Genomic DNA, 20,080 nt, shown 5'->3' on the forward strand with positions numbered 1-20,080 from the left:
GGTTTTGAAGAGGCCTTACAGAGGCGGAGAACGTGGCAAAGTGGTCGTCACGAGCAAGTGACAACGATAACATCCGTTTTTTTTGTTTGTTTACTGTTTGGTCAAGTGTAGATCATCCGCGGTGGTTGTAGAAATGGTGGGGTACTGTGGAGGATTCACGAACGGTGGAGCGGGTCGTTTAAGCTGCCGGGCGGTTGATTCCTGGAGGCCGATAGTTAGTGTTGATGACACGTCTGCAAGAGGGTAAGTCAGAATTATTTGAATGAATTGGAAAATTTGAAACTGATTTTTTTTTGACGGAAGAATAACATCGAATTCAAGCTAGCGTAACATACACCCTATTGGCGGCGGGGATGGCCCAGCTGAGGATCGCTCCCGGATCTCGTTTCGGGGTGATCCGCGAGAAAAAGATGCGTGATGTTCCCTTACTTGGTTCTTCGCGGTCTTCGGTCAGCACTTCGGGGGCGTCTTTGTTGAGCATCATATCTGCAATGGGCGGGGGTTGGAATGGATTTGGGTATTTGTCATTGGAGATTGAGGGAGAGGTTTCGGATTACTTACTTTTGTACTTGTTGAAGGTACGCTTGTCGTAAGCATTGTTGAGATTGAAATCGGTGAAGCCCGATAGCGGAGTTCGGTAGAAGACTGAGTTGCATGAAATGAAGAATAGAATATAAATAGGTACCTACTATATAATTAAAGTTTTGTGACATGTGATCATGTTCTTTACAATCATCAGAGCTGCGTCCACCTTCAAAAAGATTTGGGTGGGGCAAGGTACTATGGTCTTATTGAACATTTTGAATATTTTTGGAATATTGAAATGGATCCGGAGATGTATGGCTGGATCATGTTCTGGTTTGTAAATGCCATTAAACTAAATGCTGCCTGAAATAAATTAAACCAATCAAATGACATGAGCATTCAAAAACCAGTTCAATGCTAGTAATAACCAGAGCACAGGACTATACTGGCCACATCCGGCCATGCTCCGGGACATCTCGGCTCCAGTTTCTAACTAAGTAGTGTTAAAAATTCCAAAATGCGTTACCTTAAATCACATGAGAATTCATCTATCTTTTCTCATCGTAATTTATATTAGTAAGAAGGGTAAAATTTTATCATTGGAAGATTAATCCCAACTAACAATTTTCGCAATGTAAAAGTGATCTTTTTGCTCTTTTTAGTTTTTAGGCGTAGGACTGCGTCTGTGATTTCTATATGGGGGTACACTTTGTGAAATCCGAAAATGGAACATGTAACAAAATTATGAAAGATTTTGAACATTAATAACTCGCCTGCCCCTGGACCAATTTCAATAATTTTATCACCAATCGATCAGAAATATTTCTACGCATCAATAGCAATGCTTCTGACTGATGATTTTCAACAAGTAACTATTGAAAAAGTGGTAATATCAAGCATTGTCCAATGTACAAATAAAAAGTGATAATTTTATCACTGTTTTTTATGAAATAAACGTTCTTTCCAAACCCAGTCGTCATAATCGAGCACCACTTGGTTGCACATCATTCTGCTTTATCCTGGAAAGATATAAAAGAGCGCCGCTGTCTAGCCTCAACTCATGGCTCATTCTTTGCTCGACTGTTGAGCTCGAGTTCTCGTTTCGATTTTGTTTCGTTTTGTGCTGTCGCGTTACGCCGTGGAAGTGTCGCCCCTGTCTCGCGTTCTGGTAAGTTTACTTGAACTTGCAAACACGAAACAAATGGTGCGTAAACGTGCCAAGGAGACAGCAGCGGGCCCTTCAAAGAAGGTGCTAATCAAGCCCAGCGCGTCGCAGGATGACGCCGGAAAACGGGCACTGCAAGTCAACCAATATGCAGTACTCCCTGAAGAAAATGGCGATGGTGACGCCGTTCCCATTGCAAGAAGAGAGCGGATTCCCCCGCTTTTCACGCCGGCGAAGGATGTTGCCAAGCTGGGTGCCGAACTGGCAAAACACAAGCTGCTGCCTCGCTTCAAGCTTTCCAGCATCGGTACCAAAATGATGTGCTACAGTCTGGCAGAGTACAAACAAATATGATGTTTCTTGAAGGACAACAACGTGAACTTCTTCACGCATGATCTGCCATCGAGCCTGAGGCGGTGTACCAGATGAACCGGCGTTCCACCAACAACACCAGCTTCCGTGACCAGTTGTTCCTGGTGCACTTCACGAAGGGATCCACCAGTCTTGCGGCTCTGAGATCCAAAATCCGGGACCTGTTTCAGGTCATCATTAGTTGGGAGCATTACAAACCCCAACATCGTGATGTTACGCAGTGTATGAACTGCCTCTCCTATGGCCAGGGCACCAAAAACTGCCATATGAAGACAAACTGCGGCAAGTGTGCTGGAACTCACTCAACTGCGTCCTGTGAGCAAGTTGATGACATCGAGCCAACGTGTGTCAACTGCGATGGAAACCACAAAGCCTCCAATCGCGGTTGTCTCAAGCGAATGGAGTTCATTAATGTCCGTCGGAAGGCTACAATCAAGAACCAGCTCGGTCGCCTCCGTAATCATCGTTCGCCTCGGAAGTTCTGGACATGTTCCGAACCTAGCCCCGCTTCCGCGCAACAACCAACAAGCCAATCCTGCGCGTATCCAAATGGTTCCCAACAGTCGGACAGTTCAGCATCGTCTCGCTGCTGCTGCGGCCCAGCCGAGGGGGGCGACACATCTAAATCTCAAGTTAAGATGCTCAACAAATCTCACACTAGCGAATCAATCTTCGAAAAATCTTCTTTCATTTGTCGCATCTACTTGCATCGAGCATCATCTTTTTGCAGGAAAATTTCAGAATCGTCATCAATCTTCTTTCTATCTACTCAGCGTGCGCGCAGCTAGCCACAGCAAAACACAATCTTTTTCTGCATCGTAGATAGAGTCGTCCCCCTCGGGCCCAGCCAATTCCAGGTTCATCCACCGCCCCTGGTTTATCATACACTGATGGTGCTGTCTCAGGTAGACCTGTCGACGATTCTCCGTTCACCTCGGAGGAACTTGTGACGCTCGTGGCCGAGGTAATCATCTTCATGCGCACCTGCAAGACTCGATCTGAACAGCTACATGCTGCCCTGTCCCTTGTCACTAAGTATGGACCGTGAAGCCATCAAGAACGTAAATTGGAGTGCTTACTCCTTGAAGAGCAAAAACATCGAGTGTGTTGACTTTCTTAACGAACGGCACATCGACATAGCCGTCATCACCGAGACTCACTTGAAGCCCGAACTGAACGTCTTCCTTTGCGACTTTCGGCTCGTAAGGCTTGACCGCACCAGCTCCGGGGGAGGGGGAGTGGCCATCGCTGCGAGACGGAACATCAGCTACCGGCTACTACCAAGCTTCCAGCTGAAAATTATCGAAGCCATCGGAGTTGAGGTGAACACATCGCTTGATCCAATCACCATCATCGCGGTCTACTGCCCCAAGCAAACTACCCAGACAACCAGAATGTACGTATATGCAAAGTTGTTTTTGTGATATACAAACATATATACAAACAAACAAATCGTATAGAATGCAAAAAAAGGGCCTATACCTACAAAAGTGGAGGCCATATACGTGCAAATTTTAATTTCGTTTTAAACGAGTTGATTTGACATTATATACGATTCAATCTGTAATAACAAATTCAATTTGAAAAACCTTACGATGTAATCCGATTTAATTTGTGATACAGTACGATGAAAAAAAGATTCGTTGTATATAAGTCGGAAATTTGCATTCTATATGATTTTACTTAAACATAATGCGATGTATGTCATACTTATATGCGATGTTGACTTAAACTGCAGTTATTTACGATACTTTCTGTACATTGTTATACGACTTCTGGTTGTCTGGGTAACATTAAGGACAGCTCGGCCGAAGAGACATCATCAAGCTAACACGACGGCGGCAAAATTTTGTCATCGCTGGCGACCTGAACGCCAAGCATTAAGCCTGGGGCAATAGCAAAGAGGTAACTCTAAGACCAGAAAGTCCCGAAGAAACGAGCTCAACTTTTTGGCTCAGCTCTGGTACTATCTTCGGTCCCAAGCTAATCGATTCACCGCTCGAAACAGGAAAATCCACTAACCCCTCATTTTATCTGTCAAACTTTCATAGCGAATTAAAACGAACATAGTGTAGTACTGGAATTTATACTATAAAGGGGTACGTTAATCGATTTGCTTGGGACCAATAGGCTAGTCAAGTAGTGAGCCAATTTAAAATCGTTAGTTTCGTATTGATTGTTGGCAATAGTCAGCGAAACCAGAACGGCACAATCTTGTACAACGATCTGTAGAAAGCCCACTACAACATCCTGTGTCCGGACACTCCCACCCGGTTGAGTCGATCCGGAGCACATGTCACCACCGACATCTTCATCTGCAACATTGGCGATAACATCTCTCAACTTATCGCCTGTCAGGAACTGAGCTAGGACCACTATCCGGTGGTGGCCGAAGTAGGTTCCTCGGCCAATAAGTTTCAAGTTTCCCGGCGAAATTACCATCGTGTCAACTGGCAGCAGTATCAGCACTGTGTGGACACAGCAATCGATTACGACGTCCTACCGGAGTCGTTCGAAGACGTCGATCAGTGTCTGCAAACCATTGAAGAGGCGATATCCCGTGCCAGGGAGCAACACGTACCAGCATCCAGACAGGTGAGTCATACTCTGAACCTTGACAGCCCAACTAATACCCCGTTCACATTACAGCGTATATCACGTGATATAAGCTGTCTTGCAATGAGCACTCATACATCTAGTTTTCACTGGAAATCCTATGTATGAGTGCTCATTACAAGACAGCCTATATTACGTGATATAGGCTGTAATGTGAACGGGGTATAAAGATCTTATCAGGCTCCCGTAGCACCATTCGTAGGCAGTTCCAGCGTTCTGGGTTGCTCCACTTGAAGACCAATGTCAATAGGCTAACCAAAAATTATTCAGGCCAGGATGGTGGAACTCAGCAACAAGATTCGCTCTCTCTCAGATTGTGCAAAACTATTTTGGAAGATGACCAAAAATTTGAAAAAATAAGTCGAGACCGATACCTCCGCTTTCCTCTGTTGAACGGAACTTGTACCCATCCCTACTCATAACCCCAGTTGAAAAGGCCAATGCTCTTGGCCAACATTTCATTTCTGTTTTCACATAATCTTGACCAAACCATGGTGAGCCCCCATGAGCCTGCCGTACTAGAGTCGCTGACACCCCCGTAGTAGTGCATGATGATTGTAGAATATCGGCTGATGAGGTGATAGCATGAAGGCCGCGGGTATGGATGGTGTAGTCAACCTCGAGTTGAAAAACTTGAGTATTGACTTCTTCAACCATCTTACCCTTATCAAATGTTTGGAGCTTGGCAACTTCCCTGCATGCTGGAAGTTATCCTACCAGTGCTAAAAGCTATCGCCCCATCAGCCTCTTGTCCTCCATCTCGAAGCTATTCGAAAAGATGATACTCATCCGTCTGCTGGTGTTTTCAAATGATAATAACATCTTTCTCAAAGAGCAATTCGGGTTTAGAAAAGGCCACTCTACCATCCACCAACTCGCACGGGTTATTAACATCATCAAGCGGAATAAGTCCGTTTCCAATACATCTGCCACGGCATTCTTGGACGTCGAGAAGGCGTTCAACAATGAATGGCATGATGGTCTAGTGTACAAGCTGCATCGATACAACTTTCCGATCTACCTCGTGAAGATCATCAAAAACTACTTATCGGGCAGATCATTTCAGGTCTACTTGAACAATGCCCCCTCTGATACGTTTAACGTTGATGCAGGGGTCCCTGAGGGTAGCTTGCTTGGGCCTATCCTATTCATAATTTTCACGTCATACGTTCCTCCCCTGCCGGGTGGTGGTATCCTGTCAATGTTCGTAGATGACACCTCCATCATCTATAAGGGTTGGGTGATCCGTGCTCTGTAAACTACAATCTGGCCTGGATGTTCTGTCCGACTATTTCAAGAGCTGGAAGATTTGTATCAATGCAGCTTAAACACAAACCATTCTGTTTCCACACTCGAATTCACCTCGGCTTGTTCCACCTGCTAACGTGGAGGTCCATCTTGATAGCACTCCAATTGAATGGTCGAGTGAAGTAGTCTACCTTGGTCTCACCATAGAGGTAACTCTAAGACCAGAAGGTCCCGAAGAAACGTGCTCAACATTTTGGCTCAGCTCTGGTACTCTCTTCGGTCCCAAACTAATCGATGCACCCCTCCGTATCTGTCAAACTTTCATAGCGAATCAAAACAAACAAAGTGTAATACTAGAATTTCGACTAGAATAGGGTACGTTAATCGATTTGATTGGGACCAATAGGCTAGTCATTCAGTGAGCCAATTTACAATCGTTAGTTTCTACCGGTTGGTCTCACCCTCGATAGCAAATTACTATTCCGATCCCATGTGGACAAGACATCCACCAAGTGTAACATCTTGATCAGGTCGCTCTACCCTCTGATACACAGAAAGTCCACCCTGTCCCTCAAAAACAAGTTTGCTGTCCACAAGCAGATCATTCTGCCGGCTATTGAGTATGGTATGCCAATCTGGGAGAGTTGTGCTAAGTGCCACCACCTAAAGCTTCAGAGGATCCAAAACAAGATCCTCGGAATGATCCTCAACAGTCCACCGTGAACTCGTAATGCTGAGATTCACCACCTGGCCGGTCTTCAAACACTCGAGGAGCGAAAGACTTCCACGCTGGAATGGTTCAGTGTAGAGATGGGCGATCCGCTCCCGAGCTGTTCTATAGACCCGATTCTCTAAAGTGAGCTGATGACCCGTGGTTCATTTTTTAGGAACCGTAGCTCATCAGCTCACTGATATCACAAGTCTAAACCATTCAAACCAGTCACCGCGTAAACCAAATCGCGCACGTTATACACTATGTGCCTACTGATCGTCAGCACCAATGGTAAAAGCAAACTTCCAAGCGGCTGTTTGGAACATATGCACATGTGCTATACGATGTTAATTTTCTACTGGTATTATCCAATTTATTCATGTACCCGGCTCTTATTGCTGATGTTATTCCTCCAGCATATGTGCTCTCACCTCTCCTCCCATCATTCTCTGGGGGAGCGGATGATAAGCACAAAAGCAAATAACCGAATAGCGAAATACAGCTCTCCAGCTTATCAGCTCAGCTCCGGATCCGAACCATCTACTCGACACTGGGAGCTGTTTAGATTGACATCTCTCGGACCCGTCCAGCTCTTCGGATCTTTTTCTCTCTCTCGATTCTTCACGATTCAGCTCCAGATCCGGATGTGAGCTGATGATCTGGAGCTGAAGCCGAGAATAGTGAGAGAAATTCTGCTAGAGAATTAACATCACAAATAAAATCTGTATGTAGACTGGATCACATAGCTTGAGAAAAGGCGTAACATCCTGTGCCACGATGTGAATCATATCATCGCGTATGACATACATAGGTGTAGCTCTCGCATACATTTTTTGTTTTTACTGATATGTTGTTGGCACATTTTGCGCGCATTTTGGATTACGCGATGGTTGATCAGTTGTTGCGTTAGTGGCGTTTTACATTGAGAAGGTACGGATTTATTAGGTTAGACTACTTTTACAGTTTTATGCGGTCTTAAGCACCGAAACGACTATTTAATTTTCCGATTTTGAATTTGTGTCATAATTTCTATAATTTCAATGTGAGCTGTTCAAAAGAATCGACTCCCTTTAGTGAGGTGGATGGGTTTGATCCACTCAGCCAGATGAGCTGTTTTGCCCACCTCTAGTTCAGTGTCGCCTGTCTGCGATCAAACCAACAGATCATTCGTGATTTGGAAACCTAGTTTAAGTAGTTAGGTAGGTTCCTGTGCTCAAGTATCAATTTTTAAATTCAAACGAAAACAATCCCATAAAAGGGTATCCTGTAAATTAGCGCTAAACGCAATCATCACATTAGAATAACCAATAAACTAGAACAAAGATGAAGAGCCAAAGGCTAATCAATTGAAATTTTTAAACCAAATGTTGAAACATAAAAAACCAGAAAATAAACGTAAATTTTACTACTACTGTTTTGCAGTGTCAGGTACTATATTTTGTAGTATGTGAGAGGGAAATCACAGATAGAGCGTCATCAAAATACATGGTATCAAGGTTACTGATACTCGCAGCGTACGACTCGAAAGCGCTTACCGTCCTGAACGAACGATGTCATTAACGCGAGTTGTGCGCGAGTCTTCATTAGTATTAGTACAAATAGTACTCGTGCTGCCTTATATTCACTCTCGTTCCATTCTCATCGCTCTTTACAAACTGTTGTGAACCGATAAGAGAGCAAGCCTCAATGAACGTTCACGGTGAGTCAGTTTAATACTCGCGGCGAGATAGTCAGTTTAATACAGACGCGGATCGCAAATGCGTCTACGTATAAAAGGTGCTCAATCCGGGGAACTTGAAACGGCACTTAAATGCCTGCCACCCGGAAGTGGCCTAGAGGCTATATATTGTCGAGGAGGCTAGTGACGGGGAACAGAAAACGGCAATACGTGCAAAACCATTGAAAGTACACTCCACTAGGGGCGATATGCTGCAGGGTACGTGGCAAATGGTAAAGGAGTCCAAGCTTTCCATAAAGCTGGGTTTAGATAGGGCAAGTCAATTGATCAAGTCAGTTGAATTCAACTGACTTGAACGCGAATTGAACGTGAAAACCATGCCATTCAACTGATTTGATCTACTCACTTGAATTGAAAAAAGTTGAACCAGGCTCAACTTTTCAAGCCAATTGAATTCAACTGAGTTGATCATTTGACTTGCCTAGTCTAAACCCAGCATAAGGTATCCAGAACGAGAAGGTGCCAATTTGCTTTTGGGCTCACCGTGGAAGGCGTGTGGTCTGAGAATCGCCTGGAACACTGTGCCTCCGTTAATCCACAGAGGCGCTAGTTAAAATCATAAGGCAAATTTTGTCTGCCAAATTACGGCAGAAGGCAGTTTGCCTTAAAGTTGATGCAGCCACCCGGCATTCGAAGTTGTTATTTGCCATAAACTTACCGTTCCCAGACGAGGATGGCGTTGTTCGAATAATGCATCTTGGAAAGTCTGTTGCAAATTAATAAACCCATCGTGCCAATACTACACATTCCATTTGGGATTTTAAGTCATCGGACACAATTAGGGGCTGTTCGTACCCTATTTAGAGAGAGAGAGGTGATTGTTGTGAAAACAGTATAAGGTTCTGTGCCTAGGGGCACGAACGGAAGCTTGACGTAGGACCGCTAGTGGAGGGAACACATGTGAAGAGCATTTAGTTCTTTTAATTGATCGTTCAACAATTATCTTAACTACTTCCGTTTTTGAATTGTAGGCGTATCAAATTTGTAGTAATTTTTTTTTTCAAAGAGAAAGTTGATGAAGAGAATCGATCAAAATCACTTGCACCCCTGCTTCCAAGTTTGGTTACAAGATAACAACTCTGGAGAGCATTTTATTTTGTGTGGTTCTGAATATGGACAAACAGGCACAGATAAATTCTATTGCAACTCTTTACTGTAATAAGCTTGTTGCCAAAGTTGGTGATGGTTTAACGTCCGAAACCGTACAGAGTGCGTCTGTCGCATAGCGTAGACGACATCCATGGCCGCTTACGCTTGGCGTGTTCAGAGTAGGTGACAGCATCACGGATCAAATTTTTTCAGGAACACCTTCAGCACACCTCGTGTTTTGTTACGATGTAGTTAGTTTTACATGTGTTTTGTTACCGGAACCTTACCGGAGTATGTCATCATTAGCATTTAAGCAAATAAATTCAGCAACCCTCGCCAACCGACAATTCAAAACGCGCATCGAAACTGTCATACAGAAGTACCGCTCAACGAAGGAAAAGGCCTTTTCGCAAGCGGCGATGCAAAGCCAACCTGGTCTATACAAGGTGTGGAGATCTAGCCCTTACGTATGTGTTGGTAGAGGGAAAAACGTAAACATTGCTGGAGAGGATGACCACGACGTCATAGCAGTCGAAAGCAAATTTGTGAAATATGAAGTACAGCAAATTCTAGATATGTTTGCATGATGATTGCTCTTGCTTGTATGCTTTTGTAAAGTATCCGGGAAATATCAGCAGCCGTTTTGTATTTTTATAGTAGCTACTTACTTGAAAACGGGCAAAAACTGACCAGGAGGCTGCTTTTTCTTGGTATACAGTGTGCTAATAAAATAATCAATACATTATCTCAAAATTCAGTGGAAAAAAAAATCATATATGTTGGCTTCATACAGAAATTCTATAATTCATATTCAATTTCCAATGCAAACGCTGATTGAAACAAACATTATGACGTAACTACGAGCGTGTTTGAGCGTACGGAAGAAGCAAATCGTGCGAAGCCGACTGAAAGCCGAGTGAAAAACGAACTGCACCAATACGCACAGGCCATCAATTACACACCTTGTATAGACCAGGTTGATGCAAAGCAGCCCGGCGAACAACGGCGAGCAAAAGGTACGCACACAGCGATACCACCGGTAGAAACTAGCGATTTTAAATTGGCTCACTACTTGACTAGCCTATTGGTCCCAAGCAAATCAATTAACATTCCCCATTCTAGTCAAAATTTTACTTCTACACAATGTTTGTTTTGATTCGCTATGAAAGTTTGACAGATAAAATGAGGGGTTAGTGGATTTTCCTATGTTTCGAGGGGTGAATCGATTAGCTTGGGACCGAAGGTAGTACCAGAGCTGAGCCAAAAAGTTGAGCACGTTATTTCGGGACCTTCTAGTCTTAGAGTTACCTTTATGGCGATACCGCCCGGTAGGAAAATTTCCAGCAGCAGCTCGCACGATTCCGGTTTCATTCGCAATTGCAGTTTTCGGAAAGTTGGGGAGCCAACACTGGACGAAGAAGTCGTTTGTCCATTGCGAGGCAAACACGAGGCATTAGTCACCGGTAGGGTAACCATCGGCTAAAAACACCATACGGGTGGGCAGCACCGGTCGGAGGCTTGGTCCCGAGTATCTGCTGGCACGAGACAGAACGCTGACGTCACCCAACAACGTTGGCCAACAACAAACGTGCGGTGAGAAGTTGCCTTGTTGTTGCAGTGGCGGACACGAGTGGAACTGGCAACTCGTTAATCAGAACCTGTAAAACAGAGTCGAGTCGAAGCCGTTAACACATCGTCACTGAAATCCTTTCACCTCTTCCGTCAGGCACGACAAACGACATCAGGGCAGGCGGTACCGATCGGAACCATTTGGCCGAGAGCAAACGAGCGGTTGGAAGCAGTTTGGCCATTGCAGTTGCGGATACGAGAGCAACCGGCAACCCGTTAATCACTACCGGTAAGGGGAAATCTTGAAACCACCAACTTGCCGTCACTGGCGGGCATTTACTTTTTCCGTCAGGCACGAAAAACGCCGTTAGGGCAGGCGAAACCGATCGGAAGCGTGATCCCGAGGATTCGTTGGTGCGCTTCAGAACCGCCACCGCCATTCAGTGGATACCGATAGCAAACTGGAAGCAAGTCCAGTTAACCAGGACCGATGACAGGAGGAAACGATCCCACGATGGGTTAGTTTTTTTTTTTATATTTCATTTATTTGTCAAGGCTCACATGCGGTAGCTTTGCGGAGCCAAATTAATTTAAATGTAATGTAATTCTTCTACTAAAGTTAGTAGAACAACGTGAAATGTGGAATATAGAGTTGTTGTTATTCACATCGTCGTGATTTTGCGCTGCTAAATTTGTCATTTTTTTTATCACACGGGCTATCGTTATTCGTTTTTTTTCCGTTCGGTATACTTGTAATATTGTACTGGTTGTTAGTGGAAAGTGTAGTTCGTTACGATAATCGGCTAATTAGAGCATATTTTGTGCTAAGAGGAAGAGGAGACAATTAGCTTCTTCCTCTTTTATTTCTATCACTATCTCTATCTTTATCTATCTCTATCTCTATCTTACGCACATGAAATCGGTCAATCTTGAGCTGGTTCACGTTTGACAGAAAAGTGGTTCATTTTCGCCCCAGTATTGTCACCTCTTCTCTTATAGCGAATTCGTTTATTATCGGGGTTGGAACCAGTTCCAACCCAGTGCGAAACCGAACTTTTTGTCAGTGCGAACCTCAACCTGAGCTAGGTTTTAAAAACAAACGAGCAAACTGACATTTGTCAGAAAACAAGCAGACCCAATCTTGATACCCGATCCAGGTTGGAACTGAATAATAAACGAATTCGCTATTAGATTTTGTGTTATGAAAACAGTGAAAAAATTATCCAATCGGACATATTGTACATGACAAGTGTTGGGCGATCTCGAGAATCCAATTCCTCTTTGCGTATTAGAGCATCTCCACCGCTGTTTCTAAATCACTTTTGGAAACTGAGTCAGCATGACTTCCGCCTGTGACCAATGCGCTAAGCCAGTTAAAGGCGTCTCCTGCATGGCTTTTTGCGACAGGATGATTCACCTAAAGTGTGGCGGCACAAAGCTGAATAAAACTTTTCTGAACATTGTCCACACTAGCCCGAACCTGTTTTGGATGTGTAACAAGCGCGCGAAGCTGATGAAATGTGCTCGATTCAAAACTGCCGTCTCGTCGTTTGGCAGTGTGATTAATTCTATCACCGAGAGACAGGAAATCGCACACGCTGAGCTTAGGAAGGAAATGGCTAAGCAAGAACAGCAGATCGCTCAGCTATCAAAACGAATCGCATTGACAACTCCGACAAACTCTGATTTCATGCGTCAACCGCCATTAAAACGGCGCCACGATGAAGGCTCGCTCACAGGCAAACCACTTGTTGGTGGTTCTAAAGCAGTAACAGGCGACAATGCCTTTACCGAGGTCCTTTCTGTCACCGTAGCATCATTGATGTATTGTCTAGCATGGTATGGGAGAACATCCTTGATCCAGATGACGTTGAGGCTGCAGCGCAAACCTTTTCACATGTCTTGGCATATGTCATTGACAGACACGTCCCGAAAAGAACTCACCACAAAGTGTCTCACCCTCCCTGGCAGACGAGAGAGCTACGTAGGTTGAAGTCAATCAAGAGAGCAGCATTGAGAAGATTTACGAAGTATCGCACGCTTCCTCTGAAACTACATTATGTGAGGCTGAATCACATGTACCAGCGAGTCAGTCGTGAATGCTTTTCAAGTTTCCAACGAGGCATCCAGCGCAAACTTAAGCTACACCCGAAATCCTTTTGGAACTACGTGAACGAGCAACGCAGGGAATCCGGCCTCCCATCGTCTATGGAATTCAACGGAGAAGTTGCTGCCACTGTTCAGGATATATGCCACCTTTTTTCCGAAAAGTTTGCCAGTGTATTCACTAAAGAGACACTAACTGACGATCATATTAACCTGGCTGCCAGGAACGTTCCAGTAAACGATCAAACGCTGGGTGCAATTGATGTTAATGCAGAAATGATTTCTAAAGCCGTGACTCTGCTCAAGTCATCCTTCAATCCTGGACCTGATGGAGTTCCATCTGTATTTTTGAAGAGACATATTGCTAGCTTGTTAATTCCGCTTCTTCGCCTGTTCCGAATGTCTCTCTCAGGTGGCATATTTCCATCTTGCTGGAAATTTGCGCAAATGTTTCCCGTCCACAAAAAAGGAAGGAAACGAGCTATGGATAACTATCGAGGAATTACATCGTTAAGTGCCGTTTCGAAGCTATTCGAGCTAGTGATTATGGAACCGTTGCTGTCCCATTGCAAGCAGTATTTGAGTGCTGATCAACATGGGTTTACTGTCGGCCGCTCTACAACTACCAATCTGCTGTGTCTCACATCGTATATAACCGAAAGCATGTCGGATCGTGTTCAAACGGACGTTATTTATTCAGACCAATCCGCAGCATTCGACAAGTTGAACCATGCTATTGCGATTGCTAAACTCGGCAGGCTCGGTGTATGCGGTAATCTTCTGAGTTGGTTTCGATCATATCTTACCGGTCGGCAACTAAAAGTTGCCATAGGAGATTGCAGATCAGCTAGCTTCTTCGCCACATCAGGTATACCTCAGGGAAGCCACATGGGACCGTTAATTTTTATACTGTACTTCAACGACGTGCATCTGGTCATCGAAGCTCCTCGATTATCATATGCAGATGACCTCAAAATCCTCCGACGAATCTGCTCCATTGCTGACTGTCACTTTCTTCAACGTCAACTGAATGTATTCGCTAGTTGGTGCAGGTTAAACAGAATGGTAGTGAACCCAGCCAAATGCTCCGCTATTACGTTCTCACGAAAACAACAACCGATAATTTTCAGCTATGACCTGCTTGGCTCGACAATCGAACGCGTGAATCAGGTGAAAGACTTGGGTGTGATCTTGGATTCGCAGCTTTCTTTCAAGCAACACATTGCATATGTTGTTGATAAGGCGTCAAGAACTTTAGGGTTCATTTTTAGGATAGCTAAAAACTTCACTGATTTCTACTGTCTAAAATCTCTCTATTGTTCGCTTGTTCGATCGACGCTTGAGTATTGTTCAGCGGTTTGGAACCCAAACTACAACAACGGTGCCGAGAGAATTGAATCTGTTCAACGTCGCTTTCTTCGTTTTGCGTTGCGTAGATTGCCTTGGAACGATCCGTTTCGATTACCAAGTTACGAAAGCCGTTGTCAACTTATCGACCGAGAACTTCTCCGGACTAGAAGAGACACAAACAGAGCCCTAACCGTGGTCGATATCCTACAAGGAAGGACAGATTGTGAGGCTATCCTGAGGCAAATTGACCTGAATGTTCAATCCCGACTGCTTCGTAATAACCTTATGCTAAGACTGCCTTTACATCGCACAAATTATGGAGCGTACGGTGCGATTTGTGGACTGCAGAGAACATTCAACAGAGTTGCATCTGTTTTCGACTTTCATCTCTCCCGTGATGCGCTTCGTCGAAAGTTTTCTTCTGTTTTTCGCCGGCAGGAGTTAAGATATTGACTATAAGATATACGTTTTTTAATGTTTTGTTAATTAAAGTGCGCAGGAGGTGCGCTGACGAGCGCCGAGCGTACGAACGGGCAGAGATCGTGAAGAAGTCGGCAGTCTGATAGGTCACGTCCACGGTACCGTGAGTAACTTTAGCTAGACAGATTGGACTAGTTGGAAAGAACAGGCATACAATGAGAGCATAAATGTACACAATGTAAGGGGCCAATGGTGGGCACCAAATATAAGCTACAAAATGATTTTTTTCTTTGATTTATTTTCCGTCGATCTTGTTTTCCGTACTGAGTACCAATGCTACCGACGCCAGGGAGGCAGCTCTCACACCTGGACCCTACCTATCGACTCATCAACTCATGAACCGGGGACCAACGGCTTTACTTCCCTTCCTAAGGAAGGTGTGATCAGAGATGTTATGCCTCAGAACATCCCGGCGGCGCCGACTGGGATTGAAACCAGGCCTGCTGGGGTGAGAGGTAATCACGCTTACCACTACACCACCGTCGCCGCTGCTACTACAAAATGATGATTTGTGTTCCTTTGAAGATTTGATGGTGCAATTGGCCTTAGTGTTTGAGTCTTAGTCCGCCCCATGGTAGTTCTGCTCTACCACTACCGGAGAACTTGTAACAGTTTTCTCGTAGATCAGACTGGAGATACGTTTGACACCGCCACGGCGAGCCAGACGACGGATGGCGGTTATCCCGAAGAACCTCCCAAGTAACAATTTCCAGTTGAAGAATCGCTTTCGTTTTGATTTTGTTCAGCTGCATGTTGAATAATAATTGCACAATGTGTTCACCAAAACTTTTATAAAACCCTTGTTTACACTGGTTTGGAGAACCTATACAACTGCAACACAAAGGTGTTGTCTAACGTATTCAGTAAAACGTTTACCCAAAATCAATTTCTTGTTGAAGAAACGCTTCCATTGTGATTTTATTCAACTGCATGCTGAATAATAACTGTACAATTAGTTTATTACAACTTCTGTAAAACTCTTGTTTACACTGGTTTGGAGAACCTGTTCAACTACAGCATTATATGTCTACGCGGTATAGGAGTAGAAGCAACTTTTATACAACGTTTATAGATACATATTTAAACTCAAGCTTTATTATTTTGGTGAAAGCTCTTATACAACGTTTGTAGACACTTCCTGACAGCTGCTTTGAAATTTAGTAGAGAGGAAACCTGAGAGGCGTTTGTTGCACTCTTTTATGACCCCTAAATAATCATTGTACAGCAAGCGGTGAAAAGCGTTTATAACACTTTTCAATGACTCCTTAACAACCGGATAGAAGCAGCTTTTATACATCGTTTATAGATACATATTTAAACTCAAGCTTTATTGTTTTGGCGAAAGCTCTTATACAAAGTTTGTAGACACTTTTTGACAGCTGCTTTGAAATTTAGTAGAGAGTAAACCTAAGAGGCGTTTGTTGCATAATCATTGTACAGCAAGCGGTGAAAAGCGTTTATAGCACTTTTTAATGACTCCTTAATAACCGTTGTGTAAGTACTCACAATATTCACAGATTAAAATTAGTTTAAAAATTGTCATGGTACGCCAAAATAATTGCTTGTACAGTTTTTATTAATTTAATTTATTTGTTCACATTGAAAAAATATGTAATTGTGCCATAATTCACATTCTGTGATCATGAAGGAAGTAGTAACAAGCATCTGTTTAATCTTTGATTGACATTCTTTCAATTAATCTCTCTAATAATTAATTGAGAGAATTTATCTAGAAACGTTATCGTTGATTATATGATATATGTCTTAAATTAATGTTTGCATTTATTAATAACACCTATTTATAATTTACCTCTACTTGACCGAGGGTTTCTCGAAGCAAGATTCGAACTCATAATTCCGGATTGCCAGCCGCTTCTGTTTCCATCTGCTCTATTCTTGAATACATATTTTGATCATATGAGAGAAGTATATGAAGCTCATCTTGAGTGACTTCTCTTGCAGTCATTGCCTTATGGTCATATAAACGTGCCTATCACTTGTGCTATTTTTAGCAACAAAATTGTGGTTGGTGGTTGGTCGAATGTAAACAATCATTTAAGAGTGCTCCAAGCAGCTTTTGAAGCTTCTAACCAAAAAGGGCAATACAACTACATTTTTGTTCAACTCTGGAAGCTATTATTCAACGTTTGATCAACTCAAGTGTTTTATAAGAGCTCCCAATGGTTTGTTTTGATGCGTTTATTCCACGTTCTGTATAGCTCTTGTGAATCAGTTTAACTAAGGTGCTATAAAAGTTATCGTAGGTCTTATAAAGCATATAGTTAAACCGAACGTAAACAATCATTTAAGAGTGCTCCAACAGCTTTTAAAACTTTTAATCAAATGGCAATACAACTACATTCTTGTTCAACTCTGGAAGCTATTATTCAACGTTTGATAAACTCAGGTGTTTTATAAGAGCTCTCAATTGTTTGTTGGGCTTGCGATAGCGCTTGGCACCTCCTTTACCAAGACATTTTCCTCCTTTGCCACGACCAGTCATTGTTGCTTGAGAGGTAGAAGAGTGGACTACCTAACCTGCCACAACCTTTCTACTGCTGCTATTGCTGCAACTGTTGCCTGCTCACCACGCCGTCCGAAGCGAAAATGAGTTGAGGCTAGACAGCATCGCTCTTTTATATCTTTTCTGGTTAAAGCAGAATGATGTGCAACCAATTGGTACTCGGGTTTGGGAATAACGTTTATTTCATGAAAACAGTGATCAAATTATCACTTTTTATTTGTAAATTGGACAATGCTTGACATTACCACGTTTTCAATAGTTTCTTGTAGAAAATGATCAGTCGGAAGAATTGCTATTGATGCGTAGAAATATTTCTGATCGATTGGTGATAAAATTATTGAAATTGGTCCAGGGGCAGCTGAGTTATTAATGTTCAAAATCTTTCTTAATTTTGTTACATGTTCCATTTTTGGTTTTCACAAAGTGTTCCCCATATAGAAATCACAGACGTAGTCCTACGTTAAAAGAAAAAGAATAAAAACGTTGAAACCATAAACCTTTGAACAGTGATGAAGAGGTTTGTTAAATCAAAATCAACAGAAAGATGTATTGGGATTATTTTTTGCATGGGAATCTTTAAAAAAATCATGGTTTGCTTACTTAGCACGAGAAAGGGCCTATTTTTCGTTGATGAATTGCCTTAATTCAGTGCGGATGAAAAGGTATCTCCTGTCTAGTTTGCTGTTTCAGATACAATGAGTCGAGACAGTCGGCGACAAAAATCGATCGGCCCTTTAAAAAGTCTCAAGATGACGCAGGCAAGATAAGATAACTTACAGAGAGCGTAGTTCCAACAACCTTCGATGGAGTTTGAAGGATTTTTGAATTTACTAACTCCTTTGAATTATATCGAACCTCTGAATTTTATCCCACCCACAATATTTTTCGTTGTTTTGAAAACAGTTTTTGGTAAAATCAAGACAGTAATGACCCGCACCAGACTTTTATCTTTCAATAATTTCGCACGAACCGTAATTCCAAAACTTTCTCATTTACCTTCAAGATGATTGTTTAAAGTATACTAAAGTATACTGATGCAATAAGACCACTTGAAAAGTGCATGGGTTTCGTAGAACCTTAGTAAAGATTTTCAAAAAGGGGGCTGACAAAAACGAGTAGTTACCGGAGTATTGCGGACTCACTCAATGTGCTTGTCACTTGGGAGCCAGTGTGAACTGTCAAACGGAAGCCAACTATTCAGAAGTAACAATTGCAGTCACTGTTCTTATCAATCGTCAAGTATTGTAATATCACACAGATAACAATTCTGAATTTTAATTGTGATGTAAACATTCAATCACGTAGACTTGTATTTCATTTCACGCAACCAAACAACTTGCAAACAATGTTGTTTACAAAGATGGGCTTTTGTATACAATATTTGCTCAATTGCATGAAATGTGTCAAAACTTTACATGATATATAATGTAAACTTATATGATATGTGACGCTCCATTTATGTGCATCATATTGAACAGAAATTTACACTACTTTTTCGAACTGTGCATATCAATGATCCATACTTTTTCATAACACATTCTTCATTTTAATCTTAAAGACAAAAAACAGCAGAGCAATTGCAATTGCAGTAAAGCATACTTTAGCGAAACATGTATGTAAACAAACTTTGATAGAGTCGTGGGTTCTTGAGCCCTCCTGGCTCAGAGCTTTTGTCAGGAATCAACTGAAAACGGGCAAGACAATGTTAAACTTAAAAAAAAATTCAAGCAGTTTTCCATTGGCTTGCAAAATAAAATCGAACGACTCCGCAGCACCCAGGTAATTACTAACGTCTTTTGATTGTTTTCCAATAGTTACAACATAAAAAATTGTATGCAAAATCCTTCTCAATCGAATACAGGAATATACAACGGATGACTTGGACGGCTCTCTATCAACAACTGTTAAAATGGTCAAAACAGTATAGCAACGAATGATAAGCTTTCGTTGAAGAGTAACATCACTCACAACATCAGTTGGTGACCATTTTGGTTTGTTTGAACAAACTATACTGCTTTTTTAATTCCTGTACGTTCAAGACTTGACCACAATCAGCTGAATAACCCAATAACTTCATTTGAGACACGATGCACATTGGTTCGGCTCCGTAAAGCTACAAAAATTGAGCCTCTTCAAACAAACGGCTACCGAAAGCTCTTGCAATCTTCTTTTTAACGTACACAATTTCGGCTCGCTAAGCTCCTCTGCGCTCATCATGGCAGCGTATTCCTCGTCTTCGTTCTTACCGCGAAGCCAATCTACGGAAGCAACGATACAGAAACAACATACAGGATTAGCAAACACTTCACAGCCTTCACACTACACCGAATTGACAAATGCACCTTTATAGAAATTAATCCCATCCGGGCTGGCCAGCGTCGACTGCTGGCAGCTGAGCAGCACCACTGCCAGCTGGAGCATTCCTCCAATCCAGAGGTACTTCCTACCTATTTCCATTTCCTCAAATGGAAACAGATTCGTCTCACTGTACTCTCGACAAACTGCAGACTGTAACTGGGCGGTATTTATCTCCTTCCACGCTCGGTATCCGTTACACTACTGAATGGGAAGCCACGGTGGATGTTG

The 20,080-nt window shown here is 42.8% G+C and overlaps 1 protein-coding gene across 1 annotated transcript; it reads right to left on the reverse strand.

The window, feature by feature from the left end:
* Positions 1 to 83: 83 nt before the first annotated feature.
* On the reverse strand, positions 84 to 20,039 carry LOC135700143 (uncharacterized). The gene is made up of 5 exons (XM_065220564.1): positions 19,837 to 20,039; positions 19,675 to 19,752; positions 562 to 645; positions 336 to 486; positions 84 to 233 (listed from the first exon to the last, which is right to left on the reverse strand). The coding sequence occupies exons 1-5, from the start codon at positions 19,949 to 19,951 to the stop codon at positions 179 to 181; spliced, it is 483 nt and encodes a 160-aa protein (XP_065076636.1). The 5' UTR covers positions 19,952 to 20,039; the 3' UTR covers positions 84 to 178.
* Positions 20,040 to 20,080: the final 41 nt, after the last annotated feature.

Source organism: Ochlerotatus camptorhynchus, unplaced genomic scaffold (assembly GCF_037179485.1).
Source record: "Ochlerotatus camptorhynchus isolate MF236.1 unplaced genomic scaffold, CSIRO-AGI_Acam_v1.1 ptg000010l, whole genome shotgun sequence".
Classification (NCBI taxonomy): Eukaryota; Metazoa; Arthropoda; class Insecta; order Diptera; family Culicidae; genus Ochlerotatus; species Ochlerotatus camptorhynchus.

Coding starts and splice junctions, on each gene's coding strand:
- LOC135700143 (XM_065220564.1), bottom strand. CDS start 19,951: ATGGAAATAGGTAGGAAGTACCTCTGGATTGGAGGAATGCTCCAGCTG. Junction 646..19,674: donor GCTTAGCGAGCCGAAATTGT/GTACGTTAAAAA, acceptor CATGCAACTCAG/TCTTCTACCGAACTCCGCTA. Junction 487..561: donor TACCTTCAACAAGTACAAAA/GTAAGTAATCCG, acceptor CGCCCATTGCAG/ATATGATGCTCAACAAAGAC.